General features: G+C 40.9%; 1 protein-coding gene and 1 long non-coding RNA gene across 4 annotated transcripts in view; one reads left to right on the top strand and one right to left on the bottom strand.

Annotated features, from left to right (window-relative positions):
- Positions 1-26,502, bottom strand: part of LOC141374223 (uncharacterized) — a 34,068-nt gene extending 7,566 nt beyond the window's left edge. Inside the window, exons 1-2 of the long non-coding RNA XR_012380974.1 lie at positions 26,385-26,502; positions 26,177-26,236 (exon numbers count right to left, since the gene is read on the bottom strand). This is a non-coding gene — a long non-coding RNA (uncharacterized lncRNA). The remainder of the gene's footprint in view (positions 1-26,176; positions 26,237-26,384) is intronic.
- Positions 1-27,193, top strand: part of MYRIP (myosin VIIA and Rab interacting protein) — a 418,488-nt gene that overhangs the window by 182,689 nt on the left and 208,606 nt on the right. For all 3 annotated transcript variants that reach the window (XM_073901699.1, XM_025870798.2, XM_073901706.1), the window contains exon 3: positions 14,141-14,362. In XM_073901699.1, the coding sequence (XP_073757800.1) occupies positions 14,141-14,362 (222 nt within the window). The remainder of the gene's footprint in view (positions 1-14,140; positions 14,363-27,193) is intronic.

The following is a 27,193-nucleotide window of genomic DNA, read 5'->3' as shown; positions in this document are numbered from 1 at the left end:
AATCTATACATTCAAGAAATCCCTATCAAAATACCATCACCTTTTTCATAGAGCTGGAACAAATAATCCTAAAATTTGTATGGAACCAGAAAAGACCCCAAATAGCCAGAGTAATGTTGAAAAAGAAAACCGAAGCTGGTGGCATCACAATTCTGGACTTCAAGCTCTATTACAAAGCTGTGATCATCAAGACAGTATGGTACTGGCACAAAAACAGACACATAGATCAATGGAACAGAACAGAGAACCCAGAAATGGACCCTCAACTCTATGGTCAGCTAGTCTTCAACAAAGCAGGAAAGAATATCCAATGGAAAAAGGACAGTCTCTTCAGCAAATGGTGTTGGGAAAATTGGACAGCCACATGCAGAAGAATGAAACTGGACCATTTCCTTACACCATATATAAAAATAGACTCAAAAATGGGTGAAAGACCTAAGTGTGAGACAGGAATCCATAATATCCTAGAGGAGAATACAGGCACCAACCTCTATGACCTTGGCCATAGCAACTTCTTGCTAGACACATTTCCAAAGGCAAGGGAAACAAAGGCAGAAATGAACTATTGGGACTTCATCAAGATAAAAAGCTTCTGCACAATGTATTGTATGGTGACTAATGTAACATAATAAAATAAAATTAAAAAAAAAAAGCTTTTGCACAGCAAAGGAAACAGTCAACAAAACCAAAAGACAACCAACAGAATGGGAGATGATATTTGCAAATGTCTTATCAGATAAAGGGCTAGTATCCAAAATCTATAAAGAACTTATCAAACTCGGGGCCACCTGGGTGGCCCAGTTAGTTAAGCGGCTGCCTTCGACTTGGGTCATGATCCTGGGGTCCTGGGATCTAGCCTCACGTCTGGCTCCCCGCTCAGCGGAGAGCCTGCTTCTCCCTCTCCCTCTGCCTGCCACTCTGCCTACTTGTGCTCTCTGTCAGATAAATAAATAAAATCTTAAAAAAAAAGAACTTATTAAACTCAACACCCAAAGAACAGATAATGCAATCAAGAAAGGGGCAGAAGACATGAACAGACATTTCTCCAAAGAAGACATCCAAATGGCCAACAGGCACATGAAAAAATGGTCAACATCACTGGGCATCACAGAAATACAAATCAAAACCACAATGAGATACCACCTCACACTGGTCAGAATGGCTAAAATTAACAAGTCAGGAAACGACAGATGTTGGCGGGGATGCGGAGAAAGGGGAACCCTCCTACACTGTTGGTGGGAATGCAAGCTGGTGCAGCCACTCTGGAAAAAAGTATAGAGGTTCCTCAAAAAGTTGAAAATAGAGCTACCCTATAACCCAGCAATTGCACTAGGTATTTACCCCAAAGATACAAATGTAGTGATTCGAAGGGGCACCTGCACCCCAATGTTTATAGCAGCAGTGTCCACGATAGCCAAACTATGGAAAGAGCCCAGATGTCCATTGACAGATGAATGGATAAAGAAGATGTGGTATCTATATATAATGGAATACTACTCCGCCATCAGAAAATGACATCTTGCCATTTGCAACAACACAGATGGAACTAGAGGGTATTATGTTAAGCTTAATAAGTCAATCAGAGAAAGACAGTTATCATATGATCTTCTTCATATGTGGAATTTAAGAAACAAAACAGAGGATCATAGGGGAAGAGAGGGAAAAATAAAACAAGATGAAATCAGAGAGGGAGATAAACCATAAGAGACTCTTATTCATAGGAAACAAACTGAGGGTTGCTGGAATGGAGGGAGGTGGAGTATGGGTAACTGGGCAATGGACATTAAGGAGAGCACATGATGTAATGAGCACTGGGTATTGTAAAAGACTGATGAATCACTGACCTTTACCTCTGAAACTAGTAATACATTATATGTTATTTATTATATGTTAATTAATTGAATTTAAATAAAAAAACAAAGTCCTAGGACACAAAAAAAATAAAACTTGTTGCACACATACTCTCTGACACCATTATAACCAGCACATTGCTATCAAGTGCTCACATGAGCAAGCTATAGTTCTAGATGCTATACAAGCAAAAGATTCCACTCATGTCCATGGGCTGCTCATCATTCAAATATAGAACACAACATGTGCTGACGCCCTCCAGAAAGTAACCCGAATAAAGTGTGGACGCCTCTCCTTCTGTGCCTCAAAAATGTTTTGTAGGGATCAATTCTGCCAAATGCCTTACACACAGTATGCATTTTATAAAGGTGATTGACGTTCCTTTTTGTGGAAGCATGAGTTATAAAAGGAAGTCTTCCCTTTTTCTCTGGGAAGGGAGATGTCAAAGAAATATAATATTATAAAAGGCTTTAAAAATATTTCTGTAGGTTTTCCAAGTTTCCCTTCTGTATTCAGATTTGCAGAAGGTAGTTCATTATAGAGTAAGAAGGGGAGTTCCAGCTCAGGAGGGTCAACTGCATGAGCATCAGAGGGGTAAGCGCCTTAACATCTCTGCCGCATCACCAGTGAAATTTGACATCTCTCCATAGGCCGACCTGTACAGTGACTTCTTCTAGATGGAGAAATCAAATATTAATAGAAGTAGGTGTTCACATACAATGCACGATGCCTTAAATATCAGAATACACATGGTGGTCTGCAGTGTAGAGATTTTCTGAGCCTGTGTCTATCCCAGGTAAATGAGAGAATGAAGTCTGGAACATTTCTGTTTCATTCACAACAGCCTGGAGAGTGATGACAGCTCCACTTCTCATGGGAGAGTTTTCTTGCTCAAGGTCAGATCTATATCAACAAGCCCAACAGCAGGAAGAAAATTCTCCAGGGAAAAAGTGTCTGTTTCTGTGGATGCTATGGCCTGCAGGTTTGACGGGCTCCGGAAGTGGTGTCTGTGCTCAGCCACAGAGAAATTTTTATTTGCATATATTAGTATTTGAATGATGAACAAGAACATTCCAGAATCTGAAATATTATATTTATCTCTTATTTAGATATAAAAAAAAGAAGAATCCTGTTCCCTCATCATATGTGTTTGAATTCTCCTTTAACTTTCCTGTGGTGCTTTATCTTCGGTAAATTATAAGCAGCAAAAGGCAGAATGTCTTACTCTGCATAATCAAAATTTACAGATGCAAAGTAAGAGTTGGTCAAGTGTTTGGTTGTTTTGCATATGGGTTTTCCATAATGGTAGAAGCCTAAGCAATTGACTGTTAGGAGGTTTTTATATTCATCCAGTGCTCTTGTTTTACTGTAATCCCCATCCCACTGGCTGAACTTGCTTGGGAAGGAAGAGTACACACTGAAACATGCAATCCAGGCCATGCCTTCTGTGTCGAGGACAAAGGAGGCCACCACTGTCCTCCTCTGAGGAATTCATTGTCCTATAGAGGGCACATGAACAAATGATTACAATACAGTGTAACGAGTGCTGTGAGGGAGTTAGGCACAGAGTGCTAGTCATGCCTGGCAGTACTGGAAATGTGGTAGAGAAGGGGACATTTGAAGTGGGTCTGGAAAGAAAAGGAGGAGAAATGTGCTGGTAAGGAAGTGGGGAAGACACGTCGGGGAGAGAACCCAAGCCAGCTCCAGGGAGTGCCATACAGCCAGAGTCATCATCACGCCTCTCTAAGTAGTGGTGAAGGGTAGCTGTGTATTTTCAATGCTGGTCACTCTTCATGAATTGTCGCAGGTGGCTTGGAGTTGAGTCTGTTGCATGGCACAGCTGCTGATGCTGAGGGCCCGAGCTAAGGGGAGATGTGTTTAAGGGATATCATAGTGCTAAGTGGATAGGATTTGGGTGGGCCATCACAAGCAAAAATAAGAAAAAGGGAAGGTTTGGGGATTCCTCTTAGGATTCCAGAGGCCTTGGGATAGAATTTAGTGCTCTTTGGGGAGAGATCTGAGATGGAAATAATAACTGTAATCTTAGACAGCTGGAGGTAGGTCCCAGTTAAGATGGCAACATGGAGACCTCGACTGCTCCAAACCTCAACTGAAGCTTAGGAGAGCAGGTGGGACCAAAGGTGTGAGAACCACTAGCACATGCACCATAATTTGTGACACACATGGGGCTCAACTTCTCAAAGGGGGAATGAAAACAAGATGAGGAATAAGGAACAAACTCTGGAGAAGACATAATGCAACATGAATTAATCTGGAGAGAAAACCATAGCTCCAAGAGAGTCTCTGGTAGCCAGAGAGCAGGGTGGTCAAGAGAGCCAATGTCAAGGTCAGATGGAATGGGGACTTCAAAAAATCTTTGGATATGACAGTATGTGACTTCTACTCTCTGAAGATGTGTCAGTTGGGGTCCCATCAAAACCCTCTTAATATTTCATGGAGAGGTTTTTATATTCAGGAATTGGCTATAGAAGTATTAGAAGAGCTGGTAAAGCAACAGGAAGAACATGATGTTCCAGAGATCAATAACCACAGGAGCTGCTTCTGCCTTCAGTGCTGGAGGAGAAAAGGAGAAAAAGTGTAACTCAGATTCCACAGGCCTGCATTTCATGGCTGTTGCCCCATTGTTGCTGAAGGAGCCCCCACCACCAAGAGGGGACCAAGGAACCCCATTTACCCACAGTTGCCTGCCTCTACTGGAACATAAAACAGAAAAATCGTGTCTCCCTCCCCAGTCTCACACGAATACCTCCAGTCTTCCAGCCTCCTTTGCTACAGGAAAGAGACCATGGAAAAACAAGAAAGATGCCTAGTTCCAGCAGCCAGTACCTGGGAGAGAGGACTAAAGCAATTGTTTTTATATACTAGGTGCTGTTATTTCTCCTTTATAAAAATGATGATGTGTGTAATACAGTTAAGAAATGGGCAGAAGACATGAATAGAAACTTTTCCAAAGAAGACATCCAGATGGCTAACAGATACGTAAAAGATGCTCAACATCACACATCATCAGGGAAATACAAATCAAAACCATGATGAGATACCACCTCACACCTGTCAGAATAGCTAAAATAAATAACACAAGAAACAACAGGTGTTGGCAAAGATGTGAGAAAGGGGAACCCTCTTGCATTGCTGGTCGGAATGCAAACTGGTGCAGCCACTCTGGAGAACAGTTTGGAGGCTCCTCAAAAAGTTAAAAGTAGAGCTACCCTACTATCCAGCAATTGCACTACTAGATGTTTACCCAAAGGATACAAAAGTACAGACTCAAGGGGTACGTGCACCCTGATGTTTATAGCAGCATTATCGACAATAGCCAAACTATGGAGAGAGCTCAAATGTCCATTAATTAATGAATGGATAAAGATGTGGTGTGTGTGTGTATATATATATATATACACACACACAATGGAAGATTAACCATCAAAAAAATGAAATCTTGCCATTTGCAACAACATGGATGAAGCTAGAGAGTATTTTATGCTAAGTGAAATAAGTCAGTCAGAGAAAGACAAATACCATATGATCTCACTCATATGTGGAATTTAAGAAAGAAAACAGATGAACATATGGGAAGGGGGAAAAGAAAAAAAGGAGGAGGGAAACAAGCCATAAGAGACTCCTAATGATAGAGAACAAACAGGGTTGATGGAGGGAGGTGGATGGGGGATGGGCTAGATGGGTGATGGGTATTAAAGAGGGCACTTGTGATGAGCACTGAGTGTTGTATGTAAGTGATGAATCACTGAATTCTACTCCAGAAACCAATATTGCACTGTATGTTAACTAAGTAAACTTTAAATAAAAAAATGTTGTCTAGGGCGCCTGGGTGGCTCAGTTGGTTAAGCGACTGCCTTCGGCTCAGGTCATGATCCTGGAGTCCCGGGATCGAGTCCCGCATCGGGCTCCCTGCTCAGCAGGGAGTCTGCTTCTCCCTCTGACCCTCCCCCTCTCATGTACTCTCTCACTCTCTCAAAATAAATAATAAATAAATCTTTAAAAAAAAATGTTGTCTAATGTGCCAGTTCTTACAGGACTTGTTCCATTAAGTGAGGCACTATGTCTTGTTTTCTTTCTGTTCCCCATGCCTACTATAGTAGGTACTCAGTAAGTGTGAATTAAGTGAATAATTGGCAATCTAAACAATAGTGTCTATGATCATGAAGTGTTGCTACATAAGTATGGATCAGAATTGCTGTCTCTTTGATAGCAAACGAGTGACATGTGCCATCACTTCTCCCTGCTACACCCATGGCAGACACTGCTAACTTATCATGACTCTCTAGCTCCGTTGAGCATGTGTACATCCTCTCAACACATGGTGCCTCACCCACTACCGGTCAATCAGAGTTGGCATAGCAGTGGACCAAGAAACCATGAAATGTCAATAGGCTTTTCAGATGTCCATTGCAGTCATTAGTCATTTGGAACATGCAACTCAAAACCACAGTGAGGAGCGCCTTGTGGTAAGTTGGTTGGGCATCAGCCTTCAGCTTAGGTCATGACCGTGGAGTCCCAGGATCGAGTCCTGCATCCAGCTCCCTACTCAGAGGGGAGTCTGCTTCTCCCTCTGCCCTCCACACTGCTCATGCTCTCTCTTAAATAAATAAAATCTTAAAAACTACAATGAGGTACTACTTCACACCCACTAGTACCCAGTGCTCAAGCAACAAGTAAGTACTGGTCATTCTTCTCCAGATACAAGCACAAAAACCTTCTTGACATATAAACAAGTGTGATTCAATGTTATGGGTACTCAGACCTCTGGATTTCTTGCTAATCCAAATGAATAACTAATACTTGCTTATTGTTGCTTTGCTCATTTAAAATCTTTAAGCAATTCTAGAAAGTAGGAATTATTATCGCCACTCAGAAAAGAGAGGCTCAGAAAGATTGGGGCTATTTGGTAGGTGACTGAGCTCAGCTTTGCCACCTAGCCTTGGACTCTAAACCCCTCTGTCCATTTGGGGCTTTCCCAGGACATTTTGAAGCAGGTACCTGGTCTTGCATGATTCTTAGTTCATTCTGCAACCAGCCACTGTAAGTTGTCCTATACAATTCTATTCAATGTCTCTCCATGAGGTGCTATAGGGCATAGAATCTGATAAATAAGAGATGGTTCAGAAGAAGGCCATGCTATTCCTCCACTGAACCTCTGGTTCAAAACACTCCATTTGCTTGGAACAAATACTGGAGGGGTTGATACAGTTTTATTATTCGATACTCAGTTTTAAATGCCATTGGAGTTTGCAGCCCTGTGTGTCAGGAAGCAAAACTCATAAAGCTCAAGTGATCCTGTGGATTGACTTCACAAAGCTCTTATGATCCCCAAAGACTTTCCTTCCTGGATGTTTTATCCCATTTAATTTAGTGGCTCTGAAATATCAATAGAAGCCAGTCAATTGCTGAGGCTGTTCTTATGTTGTTTACAGATGTCAGAGCTGTCAATGACTTAGCTCATCTCCTGCTCTAAATCTGAGAGACTGGAGAACAACATCTTCATGCCTTAGGGGGAAAAAAAACCCCTCTGTCCTGTTTCCCTGTAAATATTTTGTTCAGCCAAGTATAAATTATCAGCTGGCCTGATGTAGCCTCCCCTTCTAATTCTGGATTCAGCCTCCCCTTGCTCCCCAGTGCTCAAGCAACAAGTAAGTATTGGGCAATGCTATGCAAAGCAGTTAGCCCTGCTCATATATTGCCAGATATTTAAGCCAGCTCAGGACACCTTGAAAGTCAGTTCTGCAAACACACCTGAATTGTCATGGAAAGATGTTTTATGTTGTTAAGTGAAAAATGAAGTTATAAAACCATACAAAGATTTCAAATTCTAGTAGCAGGCTAGGATGAGCTAGTGCGATCCTTCTTTGTACTAAAAACACTAATAAAATATAAGATTTAATGTTTGTAAATCATGTGTCTGGTAAGGGACTTGTGTCCAGAATACATAAATAACTCTTACAACACAACAATAACAAAGATAAGTAATCTAACTTTAAAATGGGCAAAAGGTTTGAATAAACTTTTCTCCAAAGAAGATATACCAGTGGCCGATAAGTATGTGAAAAAGTGCTCAACAGTATTCATCAATAGGGAAATGCAATCAAAACCACAATGAGATACCACCTTGTATTCCCTGGGAGGGTTATAATTAAAAAGACAGACACTAACAAGTGTTGGTGAGGATGTGGAGAAATTGGAGCCCTCAAGTTTTGCTGTTGGTGATGTAAAATGGTGCCATCTTTTGGAAGACAGTCTGGCAGTTCCTTAAAAGCTTAAACATAGCATTACCATATGACCCAGTAATTCCACTCCTGGAACTGAAAACACATTCACACAAAAACTTGCTCATGAGTGTTCACAGCAGCATTATTCATAATAGCCAAAAGGTAGAAACAGCCCAGATGTCCATCAGTTGGTGAATGGATAAATAAAATATGGTATATCCATAAATGGAATATTATCTGGCAGTAAAAAGGAATGAAGTGTTGATACATGCTACAATATAGATGAACCCTGAACATATGGAAAGAAAGAAGCCAGACACAAAAGACAATATATTAGGTATGATTTCATGTATACGAAATGTCCAGGATAGGCAAATCCATAGAAACAAAGTACATGAGTGGTTGGGTTGGCAGGGCTGGGTGGGGGGGCCAAAATGGGGAGTGACTGCTTGATTGGTATGGGGCTTCTTTTGAGGATGATGAAAATGTTCTGGAATTAGATAGTACTGGTGGCTAGACAACTTTGTGAATGTACTAAAAACCACAGAACTGTACGATTTAAAAGGATAAATGTTATGGCATGTGACTTTTTTTCAGTCAGGGGGAAAAGTAAAAAAGGGACACTTCCAGGGGGTGGAAGTAAAGAGGGAAGTAAAGCCTCATGGTCAGCCCGGTCAGATAGAGAAGGAAGAGGCTCTGATGGCTAGTGGCTGCAGTGTTAATTTCTGCACGGGGGCAGGAGATGTGGTTTGAGCCTTTGGAGGACAAGCAGCTGAAAATGAGACACCTGCATAATGTTCGGCATTGGAGGGTTTCACTGTCAGTGAAAGGGGACACCTAGAAAATTTCTACTCACTGGCTTAGGGAAGCTAGAAAGCAGGTGATCTTTGCCTAGAGCCCTGCGTGGAAGAAAAAAAGTCTCCTATAAGAAATCAAAGTTCAAAGTCCCAATCCTGCCATGCACGTGGGATTGGAAATCCAAATCTTATAACTCATGTGGTACAGGATTTTCCAAGCTAAGAAACAAATATGAAACTGGTCTGTAATTGATAACCCCTCCCTGTTGCCTTGTGAAAATAAATGCATAGCTGCTGTGCTGCAACACTTGCACAGAACAAATGCACTTACAGGAGAAACAAGCTTGGCTGAAGAGGACCTCATTTAAAATGATGAACCATAAAAGCAAAGAATCCACCTTGAACAAGACTTAATGGACATACCCAGTAGAAGAATTAGCACCCCTTCTAAGAATTTAAGATAATGTAAGAATCAGGAAGAGGGTGTAAAGGAAGTATATTTAAGATATATAAATATATATATAAGATAGACTTTAAGACAAGCATTATTAGGGATAGAGAGGGTTGTATGTGATCACAAAAGGAATATTTCAATAAGAACATAACATTTATGAACTTCAATGCACCTTACATTATAGTCTTAAAAGCATAAAGTAAAAATTAACTAGAATTGAAGAGAAATTATAGATCCACAATTATGAGAGAATTTAATGTTTTGTTCTCAATAAATAGAGAATAAATATTCTTTTCAAACACACATGAGACTTTACAAAAATTGAGCATGTTGTAGGCTATCATGCAAGTCTCAACAAGTACCAGAGAATTCATTTCTTCCAGACCCTCTTCTCTGATCAAAATGTAAAATCAAAATCAGTAACAAAAGTCCTACATTTGGAAATTTCAAGTCTGAGAATTATCAAATATGTAAAGCAGAATAACAATAAAAATGTTATTTTTTTATTATTATGTTCAGTTAGCCAGCATATAGTACATAATTAGTTTTTGATGTAATATTCAATGATTCAGTAGTTGCATATAGCACCCAATAAAAATGTTCTGATTGAAAACTTTTGGGGTGTAGTGAAAGGGATATGTGGAGAGTTTTATAGCCTTAAATGCATATGTTAGAAAATAATAAACATTAAAAGTAAATGGGCTTTACTTTTATAAATTTATTTTTTAGAAAGTTATTAAAAACTATAGAAAACCCTAGAGATTCTGCAAAAAAAAAAAAAGAATACTAGAACTGATAAATGAATTCAGTAAAGTTGCAGGTTACAAAATTATATACAGAAATCTGTTGCATTTCTATATACTAATAATGAAGTAGCAGAATGAGAAATTAAGAAATAGTCCCATTTACAATGGCACCAAAAAAATAAAATATCCAGGAATAAACTTGACCAAGGAGGTGAAAGTCCTGCACTCTGAAAACTATAAGATGAAAAACTGAAAATGACACAAATGCAAAAATATTCCATGCTCATGGATTGGAAAAAAAACAATATTGTTAAAATGTGCATACTACCCAAAGAAATCTACAGATCTAATGCAATTCCTATCAAAATATCAATGGCATTTTTCACAGAACTGGAACAAATAATGCTAAAATTTGTATGGAACCATAAAAGACCCCAAGTAACCAAAGCAATCTTGCAAAGCTAGAGGTATCACAATCAGAGATTCCAGGATACGCTACAAAACTGTTGTCATCAAAACAGCATGGTACTGACACAAAAACAGACACCTAGATCAATGGAACAGATAGAAATCCCAGAAATAAACCCATGCTTATATGGTCAATGAATCTACAACAAAGAGGCAAGAATATGCAATGGGGAAGAGACAATCTTTTCAATAAACGGTGCTGGGAAAACTGGATAGCTACAAAAAAAAGAATGAAACTGGACAACCACACACAAAAAATAAACTCAAAATGGATTAGAAACCTAAATATGAGACCTGAAACTATAAAATACTGAGAAGAGAGCATAGATAGTAATTTCTTTGACATTGGCCTTAGAAACATTTTTCCAGTTATGCCTCCTCAGGCAAGGGAACCAAAATCAAAATTAAACTATTGGAACTACACCAAAATAAAAACCTTCTACACAGCAAAGGAAATCATCAATAAAACAAAAAGGCAACCTACTGAGTGGTAAAAGATATTTGCAAATGATATATCTGATAAGGGGTTAATATCCAAAATACATTAAAAAACTTAACAACTCAACACCCCCAAAAAACAAATAATCTGATTAAAATGGGCAGAAACCTGAACAGACATTTCTCTAAAGAAGGCATATAGCTGGCCAACAGATCCATGAAAAGATGCTCAACATCACTATTCAGGAAAATGCAAATCAAAACCACAATGAGATATCAATCACCTCACACTTGCCAGAATGGCTAGAATCAAAAAGACAAGAAATAACAAGTGCTGGTGAGGATGTAGAGAAGAAGGAACCCTTATGAGCATTTTTGGTGGGAATGCAAACTGGAGCAGCCACAGTGGAAAAAAGTATAAAAGTTTCCTCGAAAACATAACATAATAAAGAAAAAGAAAACTTAAAGATGGAAATACCATATGATCCAATAATTCCACTAGTGGATATTTGCCCAAAGAAAACAAAAACACGAATTCAAAAAACTATATGCACCCCTGTGTTTGTTGCAGCACTATTTACGATAGCCAAGATATGGAAGCAGCCCAAGTGTCCACTGATAGAGGAATGGATAAAGAAGAAGTGGTGTATTCATACAATGGAGCCTTACCCAGCCATAAAAAAGAATGAGATCTTGCCATCTGTAACAACATAGATGGAACTAGAAGGTGTAATGGTGAGTGAAATAAGTCAGTCAGAGAAAAACAAATACCATATGATTTCACTTATATGTAGCATTTAAGAAACAAAGAAAAAAGAGATAAACAAAAAACAGACTGTTAACTATAGAGAACACACTGATGGTTACCAGAGGGCAGGTGGGTGGGGAGATGGGTGAAATAGATGATGAGGATGAAGGGTGGTGCACTTACCATGATGAGCACTGAATAATCTATAGAATTGTTGAATCACTGTGTTGTACACCTGAAACATAATACTGTGGTTTTTTTTGTTTTTTTATTATTATGTTATGTTAATCACCGTACATTACATCATTAGTTTTTGATGTAGTGTTCCATGATTCATTGTTTGCGCGTGACAGCCAGTGCTCCATGCAGAACGTGCCCTCTTTAATACCCATCACCAGGCTAACCCATCCCCCCACCACCTCCCCTCTAGAACTCTGTTTGTTTTAATTACACTTCAAGAAAAGAAAAGAAAAAAGAATAGAGCAAACTCAAAACCCGTAGAAGGAAAAAGTAATAAAGGTAAGACTGAATGTTATTGGAATGGAAAATAAATAAGCAATGTAGACAACCAAATGCTAGTCCTTCATTTAAATTAACAAAACAAAGCTCAGAAATTACTGATCAAAGGGCAAAAAACTTACGGTCATATAGGCAATATTCAGAAAGAAAAGGGGACATGATATAAATATAGCAGAGGTCTTAGAGTCATGAGAGAAATCTGTAAACCACTTTATGCCAACATACTTGAAAATCTAAACAAAAAATAGATAATTTCCTAGGCTTCAAAGTCAGAACAGTATATATAATAACATTTTAAAATAAGAGAGCAAGGGAGGGAGAAAGGGGAAACAGAAGAAGAGAGAGGAGGTAGGGGGAGAAAGGGAGGAAGGGAGAGAGAATGGTACATAAAGATAACTCTGAGTAGTGGAATACAGGTAATTCTGATATTTTTCCTTTCTGCTTACCTGTGTCCTGGTTAATTTACTCCCGTGCCTAATGTGTCAGGCAAGGGCAACTCCTATCTATGCAACCGTTGTTCACCATTTAGGCCATGGATTTTGAGAATTTGCCTGTGGTCAGGTGGGCCATGGAGGCCCCTGGAAAGAAAGAGGAGTCCCAGGGGAGCCTGGATGTGCAGAGATGGGACAGCATCATGGCCTGTGGCAGGGCCCGGGGAGGGAGCCCAGAGGCAGAGATGGCTGAGGACTTGAACCCCATCTTCCCATTGTCTTCTCCACCGTGTGTCTCTTATAAGGACATTTGTCTTTGGAATCAGGGCCCGTCAGGTTAATCCAGGATGATCACACCTCAAGATCCTTAACTTACGACATCCCTAAACACCCTTTTTCCCAAATAAAGAAGCATTTTAGGCTGTGGTGCTGAGGGCATGGACACACCTTTTGGGGGCCACCGTTCATCCCACTTCAGCGACTGACTGACAAATTTAATTACAGAAAAATGAAGCACTTCTAAATAACGAATGACACCACCAGCCAAGTTGAAAAGACAAGTGCAAACTGGGAGAGAGTATTTGCCGTATACATCATAGATTGGTCTGGGATGAATTGCATAGTCACAAACTGGGCATGGAAAAAAATAAATTATTTTGCTGTTCCTGTTTGTGAGTGTCCATTTTTGTAGCAGGAAAACCGTCTCAAACTTGCCAGGTCAAAGTAACTTGGTTACTTCCAGTCAGTTTTTCCCTAGGAAACTCAGCCTCTTCGGGGTATCCTTGCCTCTCAGGGCTCTCATTCCATCTCCCTGAGTGGAGAGAGAAGCACGTGCAGTGTGGTGTTGTGCATTAATATAGCGGGCCGTGTGCCCAGTATGACCATGAGCTCTTTGGAAGAAAGGATTGTCTTTGATCCAGTTCTGAATCACTAGTGCTTGGGATTTGCCCATCACCCAGAGAATCTTTATTGACTTACATTGATTTGAAAGCTTTTAAAATCCCTGGGTGTTTTCATTTCGGGGGATGTTAAATAGGGCCAGGGCCGCATTCATCCTATTCCCGGCAGGGCTGTTGCAGGGATTAATGTTTGAGCATAGATGATCTCCTGCTCCTTTAAAAAGGCATTAATTAAGTTAAAGGTTTTATTTTTCAAGGATGTGCTTAGTTTTTATAATAGTTTGTATCTCAATCTGTTGCCTGAAATATAATAAGGCTCATGTGCTTTCTCATAGAGAACAAGACATGCAGAAATGCACAGAAATTAATCCACCATTAGGGTTCCTCTCTGGATGTCATGTCAAGCAATTGGTGTTTCAGAGTTTACCATTTTGTGGGGAGATCCTTCATGGTGGCTTGGCCTGTGGGAGGCTCCGGGCAAGTGCTTTATGGAGAGAGCGTCCTGACCGGATGTGCTCTTTCTCTTCTCCTCCCGGTTGCCCAGTGAGATGAAGCAGAAGCTGGCGGAGGAAGGCAGCAAGTGCAGCATCCTCTCGAAGCATCAGAAGTTCGTGGAGCACTGCTGCATGCGCTGCTGCTCGCCCTTCACCTTCCTGGTCAACACCAAGCGCAGGTGTGCCGACTGCAAGTTCAATGTCTGCAAGAGCTGCTGCTCCTACCAGAAGCGGGAGAAGGTGTGGATCTGCTGTGTCTGCCAGCAAGCCAGGTGAGTGGCCAAGTGGACTTAAGGTGTCCGCTGGTGGCACAGTCTTCCTTTAGCCAGGTAGGAGCAGCAGAGGTTGACTGGTCATCACAGAGGACTGACCACAGTAAAGAGATTGCCAAGGTGTACAGAGTACCATATGACCTTTACAAAGAGAACAGAGGAGGGCTGTGCTCCTTGTCTGGTCTCATCCTCTCATTCATTCATGCCACAGGCATGTGCTGGATTCTTGGGAATTATGCTGGGTGCGGGAACATGATGGTGGATCAGGAAGATTGCTTATGGGGATGATGAATGCATGAGTGTTGATCATGGTATATACCGTGTATATATGGTATATATCGTGATACAGGCCTGACGAGTTCACCCATTAGCTGTGGGAATGCAGAGCAAGGAGCCACTAGCTCTAGAGTTTGGAAAAAGCTTCACAGAGAACAAGAAATAAAGGTAGGATGGTAAAAGATGAAGAAGAATTACTAACATGAAAGGGGGTGGGGATGGTGGTCTCCATGTGAAGGAAGTGGCTAGCGTGGAGTCTCACGGAGATACGTGTTTCTATTCTCCCTCAGTGACTGCCAGAGTATTTCTCTGATACACTGAGTATTTGGAAACTGATAAGTTTGATAAGCCAGTGTCTGGTGTTTGTTGCTTGGAATTCTTAAATCATTGCTGATCCTAGCAGCTGCAAAACACATTCGTATTCATTGCATCCTGCCATAATGCCTCTCACTGTGAGCAAGACAGAAATTGGCTGGTCCCCAGAACGTGACACACAGGAGCTCCCGCCTCCCTCATCTTCTCCTTTCCTCCTGCCTTGTTTGTTCACTTATATCCTTTAACTTATCAAGCCCCAGCATTTTCCCATAAAGCTAGTTAATGGAGATGACTGCTAAGCTCCCTTGGGATCCCCTGGGACTCAGTCTTTGAGCTATAAAGAGAAACCAATGGAAGCAAATGTGGTTTGTTGTGCACCCTTTGTCCAGGATGGGGTGCTGGTCAGGTTCTGCATGTGACTTTCAGAGCAAGGAACCTATCCAAGTCCCCATATATCCGCTTGGTAGGAGGAGGAGAAGCCCTGTGGCACCAAAGGGAAGAAGGAGACTTTAACTGCAGGTGAGCCTGTGCTTGGGAGTGGATGATGCAACCAGGTTCATCCAGTGTCTTCCCTTTCTCATTAAAGTTGGGTTAAGGTCAAGTGCTTAACAAGAGAGTTGGATGTCAGAAGAGATTGTGTGCAATAGACATTACAGAAGTTGGAGACCCAGGCTTTTGAGCTGGGTTCTAATCATCGATCTGTATACTTCCGACCAGCCCATTGTGCGTTTTGCTCCAGCCACACTCAACCTCACATATGCGGACATGAGGAAAGCAGACCTCCGGGTTCTTCCTGGGTTGGAGAGGCTTTCAGAGGCTTTCAGAGGCTTTCAGACAGACGCAAGGTTAAAGGAGTATGAGATATTTAAAATGTAGAAATTAAAATGATAGATTAATGTAGATAGCAAAGGAAAGAAAGACAAAAAGGAGCTGTAGATGGTGGGAAGAAGACAGAGAGGTCAGTCCACTAGAAGTACCTGGTAAAATTGAAGAACTATCACTTAGCAGAGAAAGTTTTGTGTAGGGTAAAACATGTTTGAGGTAGTGGTTTCCGAGGTGGATCCACTGGGTGGTGAACGTGGGCACAGGTGGCTGAGGTCTAGCTGAGGAAGGCATGGGACTAAAAGGCAAATGCACATGGATTCCGAAGTGACAGTTTTGATGGCAGAAGTTTGGAGGGGGAGACTAATCCAAGTGACACAGAGTGAGGACGAGGAACAAGCAGGCCAAGAAGTAACAGAAATAAGGAGTGGAAGAGCATGGCGTGGCTAAATGTCACGATTGTGCACCCAGCAAGCTGGGTGGGTCTTACACAGCGTTTGTCTCAAACATCAGCTACGGCACCCATGTTAGTGACCAAACTAATCCGTGGTGAATGCCTCGGGAACAGGGACCCTCCCTGTCTTCTTCAACTACATTTGCAGCACGAGAGCCTGGCAGGTGGAAGAGACACAGATCTTTGTGTGTTGAGTAACAGAACAGGACAATGTTCCAAAGCAGCCAAATGCATGGTGCAAATGAGGCTTCAGGAATTTTAAAGAGAAAAGGATCCAGAGAGTGTAGAGTATCCTAAGGAGGTTTTCTGGAAGACAGGGGGACCCCAGACGGAACTCCAATTGGGAAGAGGAATCACAGAGCATTCTTGAACAAGGTATGTCAAGAGCAGAAAAGATCCCCCAAGGTGTGTGGAGGGCCTGGAACAGTATATTTTAAATTTCCATTTCACATTTCTAGCCACCTAATGAGGAGGCAGGAGGCTTTGGTAATCCCATTGAGCTAAATCGTGCATCATTTCCATGTCAGCATTTAATGACAACTCCCTGAGTCTCGGGAGGGCATCAGAAAATAAAAAATCATCCATAGAAGGATACCTTGAAAGATATCTGAAAAACTCATGTACATTTGCTCTATCGGTTTTTTAAAGAAAAGGGGAGATTACTGAGAAGTCATCCACATTCAGTGTATCTAGCACAGAGAGAAGGCGCCCATGCTTATTTAATGAAAGTTGGCAGAAGGGCAGTCCTGAAGAGAAGTTGGGAATTTTGCTGTTTCATCTTGTATGATGTCATGTGGGGACATTTCTGGGAGTCTTGGGCTTGTAATAATATTGATGGAAAAGTGGAGCTTATTCCCTATTTTATTCAAGTTCATCGTAGGAACATATCTAGGGAAAAAAATCCATGATACATGTGGCAGGTTTTTGCTTCTAGAAATTTCTCTAAGGCCCAATTTGATAGAGAAGTATGTCCGGGCCAGAGCACCTCAGTGTATGACCTGTGGGCTGACAATCTTGTATATTTTGGAGGATGCCTCAGAAGAGTTTGTTTTACTTACGTAGTCAAGCTGTGTAATTCCTCAGCACTACACAGCAGACACAGGCAGATTCTTCATGGGAAGCATTTAAGGACTACTTTGACTTGGATCATGTATGAAAAATTTCTGATTGATAACAGCTTGTAAAGCCTGTCAAGTTTCTTTAAACAGAAAAAAAAATGTTTTACAACACATTGTTTAGATTTTAAATATGTATTTTTACTTGGCAAAAGCCGGTGTCATGCTGGGGGATGGCTTTGTGGGCACTATGCCACCATCTACATTGTTCATCAGTTTCCCTGCTCCTGGTGCAATCTGAGATTCACCTCTGGGTTTAGAGGTGATTAATTTTATTGTGGATATTCGTCCAGTAGATTCATATTCAAACAGTTGGGTTTAAAACCACTGTATATGTCAGAATCTATGAAGAACACATTGTGTGTGAGCTTGTGAAATCTCAGTGAAATGCTTTATAGCAGCTCTATGAAGTTGCAGAGGTGACCACTTTTGTGAGGCCACATTCAGACCCATATTTCACTGCCCCCTGGCCACGATGTACTTTTCCTTTCCTATATAAATTAGTTCCATTTGTACTGTACTGATTTAGTTTCAAGCTGTTTGTCCAGTGGCAACCATATGCCTATGGAGCCAAGAATAATTATAATAATAAGAATTCTTGTCCACAAAAAATTAAGGGGTTAGGAGTTGAGTGAGGGTAGACATTCATGCAAAAATATTAACAAATTGCATCAGAAATAAATGACTATCAGGCACCTGGGCCTGTCTGTGGTGTAGTTGACTTGGGTTAGAAATGTAGGGTTCACCAGGGAGGGCCCAGGTAGTGTCTAGTCTCTGTAAAAATGGGGAAATCTGTAAATTCAGCTTTCTTCTTTTTTGTTTCATGTCCTAGTCTTCTGTTTGGTTATTTATTACAGTAAAAGTATTTTAATTTTAAATGAAAATTCCCTTTTAATGGTCATTGCTGTAATTATGATCAGCGGGTTAGTTCATCATTCATTCTTTTGCTTCATATGTTTTCCGTTAAAAGCTATTTTTGGGAGGCACCTGGGTGGCTCAGTTGATTAAACAGCTGACTCTTGGTTTCAGCCCAGATCATGATCTCAGGATCTTGAGATCAAGCCCCATGTGGGGCTCCGTGCTCAGCATGGAGTCTGCTTGTCCCTCTCCCTCTCCCTCTGCCCTCCTCCTCTGTCCCCTGCCTCCCTATGTGCATGCATGAGCATGCATGCACGCACGCACACACACTCTTCCAAATAAATAAATAAAATCTTTACAAAAAAGCTATTTTTTGTATTTTAGGGTAGACCAGCCTGCTGGTCTACCCTAAAGATTTTTGACTTGTCAGCCTCCATAGTCCTCTGAGCCAGTTTCCTAAAATAAATGTCTCTCTCAATAGATGGCAGATGTCAGTTTAGAATTTTTAACTTTGGGAAATTAACAAACATTAGATGAATTTATTAGAGAATGAATGCTGGATTACTAATTTTGGAGGTTATATAGCCAATAGGATACTACTGAATCATTCCCTTTGTCATATATGTATCTGTATGTATCTATATCAATTTATCTCCTAGGCAATTTATTGTATAGATTCATGCAAACATTATAAATAAGCATGTATAGTAGTTGCATTTTAAGATCTTCTGCAGGAAACAAACTTGCAGAGAGAGTCCAGACCTTACTTAACAGCCATTGTCATTTGGGGTCAAATTGATTAAAGAACAATGATCTTACTTTCCTTGGGAACAAATTGGCTTCCTAGTTCTCTGCTTCATTATAAAAATTGTTCTCTCTGATTTTTTTCACTATGTGCTATTATCTTTAATACAGACCAATTTGGGAGATTGTTGTCAGGGAATGAGAAAAAAAATTATCTTGGAATCAAAATCAAACACATCTCCTCATTATGCCTATGTCATTTGCTTTGGTTTTTCTGAGACAACTTAAGCCTTCATTTCTTTTCACTTGGAGTTGAATATCCTCTACTTGTATCTGATCATTTATTCACAGTGTACATGATCATAGACTAGCATACTTCCCTTTTGGTATGAACTCCACAGTATGTTTTAGAGATACAAATCCGCAGTGGATTTGCAATATCCCTAAAGAAGATGCAGTATTAAAAATTATCACTATGGGATAAGGACGTTCACAGGTGAGCAGATATATGGGAAGATATTGAACCTCACTAGAAAGCAAGGCAGTAGAGATGTATGCTTCAAGTAGTTGTGTTTTTCTCATTAAATTGGTGATTTTTTTTCATCAGTCTGCTTAGTGTTGACAAGGGTAGATTGAAAAAGGCACACTCATCCATTGCTGGTGGAATAAAAATGGGCATAACCTTTTACCAACATGTATCAAGAGCCTTTAGCATGTCTAAGCCCCTGAGCCCAGTAATTTCATTTTTGAAAATCTATACCTAAAGAGAAGATAGAAGATTTTTTTAATACTGCACAAAAATGAAGTGTACTGAATTATTTGTAATACAAAAACAAAAGTAATCTAAATGTCCAGCAGTAGGACAGTGGAAGCAAATTAGGGCATATTCAGCTTGATAGAATATGATGAGCCCTTTAAGATAGTGTATATATTATATTTGCATGGGTAAATTCTTACATTAAAACACATGATTAAAAACTACCATGCTGGGGCACCTGGGTGGCTCAGTCGGTTAAGCCTCTGCTTTCGGCTCAGGTCGTGATCCCAGGGTCCTGGGATCGAGCCCAGTATTGGGCTCCCTGCTCAGCAGGGAGTTTGCTTCTCCTCCTCCACGCCCCCCACTTGGGCTCTCTCTCTATCTCAAATAAATAAACTCTTTTAAAAAAACTACAGTGCTAAAATGTACATACAAGATAATTGCTCTATGTAATAAAAGAAACAAAAATACTGAAAGGGAATACACACATCAGTGCTGTTAACATTGGCATTGGGAGATAACATATGGATAAATAATTGATCTCTTACCCCTATTTTCCATTTAGGTTCCAAATTTCCCACATTTTACACGTTTGCTGCTATAACTAGGTGTACATAAAACAAACATAATCTAGGATGTGCTCCTTTTTCTCCTTCTCATTCCAAATCTTCTCCCCCATCACCTCAGTGTTGCTCTTCCCCTAACACCCCCACCGCCCCCGCTTTATGCCACAGAGCTAAAATCATCCAGCTTCCCAGGGAAAATAGAATCATCAAAGGGGACTTGTATTTTGAAGTCCCAAATAATGGGCACTTTAGGTTATAGATACCAGCCTGTCTATAATAGATCTCCATAGAGACCATGACTGCAGCACTCAGTCTAATCGTTGTCAGAGTGACCTGAATCACGAGGCAGTTGGGAATTTTGAAAAATGTAAATTGCCCCCAGTGAAAGCTAAGCATCTATTTTCTGGTCACTGATTTTTTTACTCTCCATAGATTAAATAACAAATATATCAAGAGTGCCTGCTATGAGCATGGGATTGAATTGGCCTTTTCAGATGAGTTATTTCATGTAACCCTTACAATGAACTCTGTGAAGGGGCAAGAGATTAGCCCCAATTTAGAGGCAGGGAGGTCTGAAACTTGGAATGACCAAGTGGCTAGCGATGGTCACTTTGTCAGTCCCAAGTTCAAGACTCTCCTTATAGTGTCCCCCAGGAGTACAGCCTGAGTCTTTGGGACCCCTCTCTTTCAGCTTCCCAGCAGGCCTCCTTGCTCAGCCAGCCACTTGGACCCTACTTTTAAGTCTGTGGAAGCAGTGGACAGTCTGTGCTTCCAGTCTGGGCTCCGGTGCTAAAGGGGTAGTGTAGATTTCTTTCCCCTTGAAGGCACTGTGTGTCCACAGGCAGTTAACTGCATGCTCATACTTCCTGTGCAGCCATAGCAATGAATACAGACTAAGACATGAGAGTGAATATCAGGGAAGGAGGACACGGTACCACATGACACTCCCCTCCCTTTGGCACTCTGGGCTCTTCACGGTCCCTCTTAGCTGAGGCCTTTCACTCTAATGTGTATCCTGTCTGGACCTCTGGCGTTGAGTGGATGCTGTATCCACTGACTGACTGAATCTCTAAAGGCCTGCCTTTTTAGGGAAAATACAGACTGTGACATTGTGTGACATTGAACATTAAGAGCATGAACTAAATCTTTGAGATATTTTGGTAAACCTTTTACCTCTCAGCACATCTTTTAATAGGTTTTGAAAAAGAAGAAAGATTTACTTTGACATACAAAGCTTAGTAGGCTTTTGATTAAATCTGTGGTATTCACAATGAACATTTAGGATACATTTTAAGGCTGACAACCATGGGTTTTTACTAATGTGTTTGTTTGCATAAGGGGCTGTAATGGCTAATTTTATGTGTCAGCATGGCGAGGCCATGTTCCCAGGTGTTTGGTCAAGCAGTAGTCTAGATGTTGCTGTGAAGATATTTTTCAGATCAGATTAACATTCAAATCAGTAGACTTTGAGTAAAGCAAATTACTCTCCATAATGTGTGAGCCCCATCCAATCAGTTGAGGACCTTTCAAGAAAAAAGATTGATCTCCCCAAGGAAGAAAGAATTCTGCCAGCAGACAGCCTTTGGATTCTAGCTGCAACAGCCGTGCTTCTCTGGGTCTCCAGCCCGCTGGTCTACCCTAAAGATTTTTGACTTGTCAGCCTCCATAGTCCTCTGAGCCAGTTTCCTAAAATAAATGTCTCTCTCAATAGATGATGATAGGTAGATAGATAGATAGATAGATAGATAGATAGATAGATAGATAGACAGACAGACAGATGGATATAATCCCCTATTGGTTCATTTTTTCTGGGGAAATGATGACTAATACAGAGATCTTCAAGGAATGTAGGACAAAGGGTGATAGGAGGTGGAGAGAAGGAGGCAAGTGAAATGGGAGACCCCTTCATATATTCTCCTGCCTGGTCCCAGAGAGAGGGGGCCACAGGCGAAACAAAGAAACTGTTTTCACCATGGAACATGGGACCCAACAGAGTTACTCTGCAGCCTAGGGGATAATGTATGATATAGACCTGGAAAGAGAGGCATTCTCTTTTGAGGACAGAAGCCCAAGCATAGGGAAGATTATTGGCCGTGGTAGCACTGAGGGAAGCTTGGCAGTGATTTGGCATTTGCATAGGAGAGCAGGGCCTGGCAGCATAGCAACCCTCATTCCAGTGATTTCTCTACAACTGGACATTGGCAGGGGCTGGAAAGAGGAAGTGTCACCAGTGACTTCCCGTGAGACTTCCCGAGGACTCCAAAAAAGACCCAGGAGACATACTGTGAGAGGACACTGATGTCCTGCTTTGTTCAGAAGGAGGCACAGAATCTGTAACATCAGAATTCTTAAGATTACCTTATATGTGTATTTCCTCTTAGGCTGGTGGCACTTGGGGAAATTTGGGTTGTAGTAGCAATGCAGGCATTGATTTAGGCAAAGCTGGGAGAAAAGAAAACTTAGGATATTCAAAAATTGGAAGATGAGCCCCCAGTCAGTATATGGGCCCATGACCCTAACACTGCAAATCTGATCCTCTCTGGGAATTTGAATCTTGGTTAGAGCAACACATCAACTGAGGACAATTAGAGCTGAGTCATCCCGAGATAGGGGACAAAATGATGACCAGGGGTGATGTTCCCATTACTGAGATCCCTCATGCTGCCGTCACAAGTCTTGGATATTCAACTTTTCCCTCGATTCTTTAAGCCGCCAGATCTTTCCTTTAAGTTACCTTTTCACAGAAGTCATCCAGAGTTCATTCCTGCTGTTTAAAACAGAAACCAAAGAACTTTAACTGGTATGGTAGACATAATTGCAATCAGAGCTGCAAGATAGAAATTTTAGGCCAAGAAAGAGAAGAGGCAGGTGACAATTCTGACATGGGACTGAGAAGGATATTTTTGTTTCTTGCATATTTTCTAATCTTGCACACTTAAATGTGGTGTCTCAAAATTGGCAGGTCTAGCCAATAAGTAAGCGTGACCTGCAAGATGAAGAGTTCATGAGTTTCTAATTTTCTAAAATCCTTGTTGGATAGCAAACAGAAAGGGTTTCAGCTACAACGTTAATTCAGAAGAGCAGAACAATCTATGGGAATGGAGGAGAACATGAGGGTGTAAGCAATGTTTGTATAAAGGCCAGGGGTGCCACAAACATGTTGTTGTACCTAACAGCTGAGTACTGTCCCCTTTCGCAGGGCAGGTGATTTCTGCTTCCTTAGTTTCACCAAAATTGAAGGAGGGCCTAAATGACCACTAAAAATAATATTGGATCCTAGATTGCCATGTGATTTTTGGCATATAACTCAGATGGAGTTCAAAGTTGAAGGACATTGCTTTAAAAAAAACCAAACTGCTTCTGTCCCCATCTATAGGAAAATGTTTCCTCGTAGCTTAAAGTTTTTAAAAAGAACACATAAAACTAGTGCTGAACACTATCTCACTCAAATAATAAATGGTATCCACCTGTGCATACAGGAACCAATAAAAAAGACATCTCCCTGCAAGATGTATTTCCAATAAATGTATGTTTGTGTTTCTTTACTATTTATCAGAATTTGAATATATTTTTGAGTTTTTTGTATTCCAATAGAACTTTATTTATGAGCACTGAAAGTTGAATTTCATAGTTTTCATGTGCTATGATATTGTATATTTATGTTCTTGATAAATTGTGTCTTAATAATCAGAATTGATAACTCAACCCCAGATAAATATTTTGACACTTAGAGCCTCAAGACTCAAAAAGTTATTAAATTCAATTTATTACACACATTTCTGTGACAAAGAATGATAACAATGTGTTAAATAAGACTTAAACACAAAAACATATGACATTAAAAGAAAACTCTGAAAGGGAGGCAGAATGGGATAAAAATATCTGTTCAAGGAGAAAAGTGAAAAATGTTAATATTCCAACTGTTAAAGGAGTCAGCAAATGATGGCCCACAGACCAAATCTGGCCTGTTACCTGTTTTTATAAAAAAGTGTTGCTGGGACACAGCCATGTTTATTCAGGTACATGTTGTCCATGACTGCCTTCAACTACAACAGCAGATGTGAATGGTTACAGCGAACCATCAGTGTCTGCCATGTTGCACAGTTTGAAATATCTGGGGATTTTTAACAGCCAACGAAATGTCACACAGGTTAGTAGCACCATTCCTGTTCATTGACTGCAGACCTGTGGACCATGGCACCCCATGGAGAGAGCCACATTTTGTGGCCTTGGAACAGTGAGGGAACTTAACAAATCACTGATTCCTTGGCAGCATTTTCTTCTAACAGTGACCAATCTAGCAGGTGTCATCATCATGAACTTTGCCCATTGACATGGTAGGGGAAAAATGCAAATTTTTAACCATCTTAGACTCTGGTATTTAAATTTTTGCACTCAATCTTGAGGCCAGTAGGCATTTCCCCAGCCCCACCTTTTTAAGCCTATAATTAACCAAATGCATATCCACCAACCACCAAGCCCCTAACTGATGATACATTAAGTTAAGGGAGAAAATCATTAGAAGATAGACTTTAAAATTGAGCCAGCGGTTGAACAGTTTGTTGTCATTTGAGAAAAAAAAAAAAAAAGACAAAAATATAAAAAGCACCTATGCTTCAGGTGCTTGATGACTTTCTGGAGATAGAACAGGCCCATCTCTCTGGTTTGCTTCCCATTACCAGCCGGACTGCACGGCGCATGAAGAGGCCTCACGAAAGATGGTCCCTATTATAACAATGGTTCATCTCTCCCTAGCGCTTCACTGTTTTCAAATGTATTTGTTGTAGAGTACATCCAGGGCTAACAGATCTTGTTAAAATGCCTTTTGCTAAGAAACAACTCCTCCACTCAGGCCAGTCTTGGACCACAATTGAGGCAAGAGGTGTCAGCCGGAAGCCCCAGGATAGATTGCACTTTTAATGTTAACTAGAGGTTACCTTTGACTTGGTAAACAGAAACAAGAGAATTCATTGGGAATGACTGAAGCCAGGCCAGGGACTCAACCCTATATGATTATGAACATTCACATAAACATCATCGTAATTCAACAAATACAGAACACCACACAGGCACACCTCAGACACGTTCGGGTTTGGTTCCACACAACTGCAATAAAAGGAATCTCACAGTAAAGTGAGTCAAATGAATTATTTGGTTTCCCAGATGATATAAAAGTTATGTTTACACTATACCATAGTCTACTGTGTGAAATGGCATTATGTCTAAAATAACATACCTTTATTAAAAAACAATTATTGCCAGAAAATGTTAATCATGTGCCTTTTCAGTGAGTCATCATCACTGACCACAGATCACTACAAATATAATAATAATGAAAAAGTTTGAAATATCCCAAGAATAACCAACATGTGACACAGAGACACAAAGTGAGCGATACCTCTGTCCCCATTCCCGTTCATCTTCTTGGTTCTTGGTCTGGCAGCCATGCTTTCTCTCTGACCCTCCCCAGTCTGCTCAAGAATGAGCGTCTCATTAATCCACGGCTTTTACAAAAATTATGAAGGTGCAGTCTTTCTGCAGTTGCTCAGATTTCATAGTTTAGAAACAGTGTCATTGGCAAGGGTGATTCCCCAGGTCCAGACACCTGTGCTCCTAACTGGCTCCTGCTCAGGTCCATGAATCTGAGCTGACCCACATGCCCTGTAACTTGAGTTCATTTAGGTGCCCAGAACACCTTCTTGTGCTCTGAGTCTTATCCATGAGCACTTTTCACCAACACCAGAACTTTTAGCTTGGGCTTTTTGTTTAGGGACATGACCAGTTTCTAGGGCAAGTGAAACTAAGAACGCATTGGCTAATATCAATTGATCCTGGCCGAAATATGTAGGGCAATCTTTTTTCCCGTCTTATAAATGAGATTGCAGCCAAGAGGCTTGAGGGACTCACCTAAGTTTACGCACTGGATGGTAGGTGAAGACTCGGCAGCTACTGTTGAGTCCCTGGAAGCTGGAACACAGCACAGGGGTCAGCCCCGGCACATAATAGGCTACCAGTTGTTGATGGTTGAAATCGTGAAAGAATAGAAACCCAGTCCTGAACCCCAGCATCCCCCAACCAGTACTCTGTCAAGCTGTGCGATGAGACGTAGCCATACCTGTCACAGATCAGTTTTCTTCAGAAGAATCGTATCACTGGGAATGAGACAATGAAGAATTAACTGTAGTTACTGACGCAGTTATTGGAGACGCCTTTGAACGATTCCTGGAAATCAGATAGGCCAGGAGAAGCAGAAGGGCTAACATTTGAGAATTTCCATTCAAAAACATTCATTCTAAATATACTTAATAAATGTCCATTCTTGTTGCTAAGCACTATGTTTTACATTGTGATATAACAATAAATAACACATAGTTCTTTCTTTTTTTTTAACGATTTTATTTATTTGACAGAGAGACACAGCGAGAGAGGGAACACAAGCAGGGGGAGTGGGAGAGGGAGAAGCAGGCTTCCCGCGGAGCGGGGAGCCCGATGCGGGGCTCGATCCCAGGACACTGGGATCATGACCCAAGCCGAAGGCAGACGCTCAATGACTGAGCCACCTGGGTGCCCCAATATATAGATAGTTCTTGACCTCAAGGAGCTCGCAGCTGAGTAATTGGAGTATGTGTGTGTGGGTGGGTGCATGGGTGAGGTAACCAAAACTTACAAGCTTGTATTTACAATGTAATTAATTGTGTAAGTGCTAGAATTCATATTAAAAAGGTGTGGTTGGAGGGCGCCTGGGTGGCTCAATGGTTAAGCGACTGCCTTTGGCTCAGGTCATGATCCTGGAGTCCCTAGATCAAGTCCCGCATCGGGCTCCCTGCTCAGCAGGGACCCTCCCCCCCCCATGTGCTTTCTCTCTCTCTCATTCTCTCTCTCTCAAATAAATAAATAAAATCTTTAAAAAATAAAAAGGTGTGG

Source organism: Callorhinus ursinus, unplaced genomic scaffold, assembly GCF_003265705.2.
Source record: "Callorhinus ursinus isolate GAN/ISIS: 27379988/994484 unplaced genomic scaffold, GSC_fseal_2.0 scaffold1, whole genome shotgun sequence".
NCBI classification, from domain to species: Eukaryota; Metazoa; Chordata; class Mammalia; order Carnivora; family Otariidae; genus Callorhinus; species Callorhinus ursinus.
The sequence above is the reverse complement of the archived record's forward strand: the minus strand, read 5'-3'. Positions and strand labels throughout refer to the sequence as shown.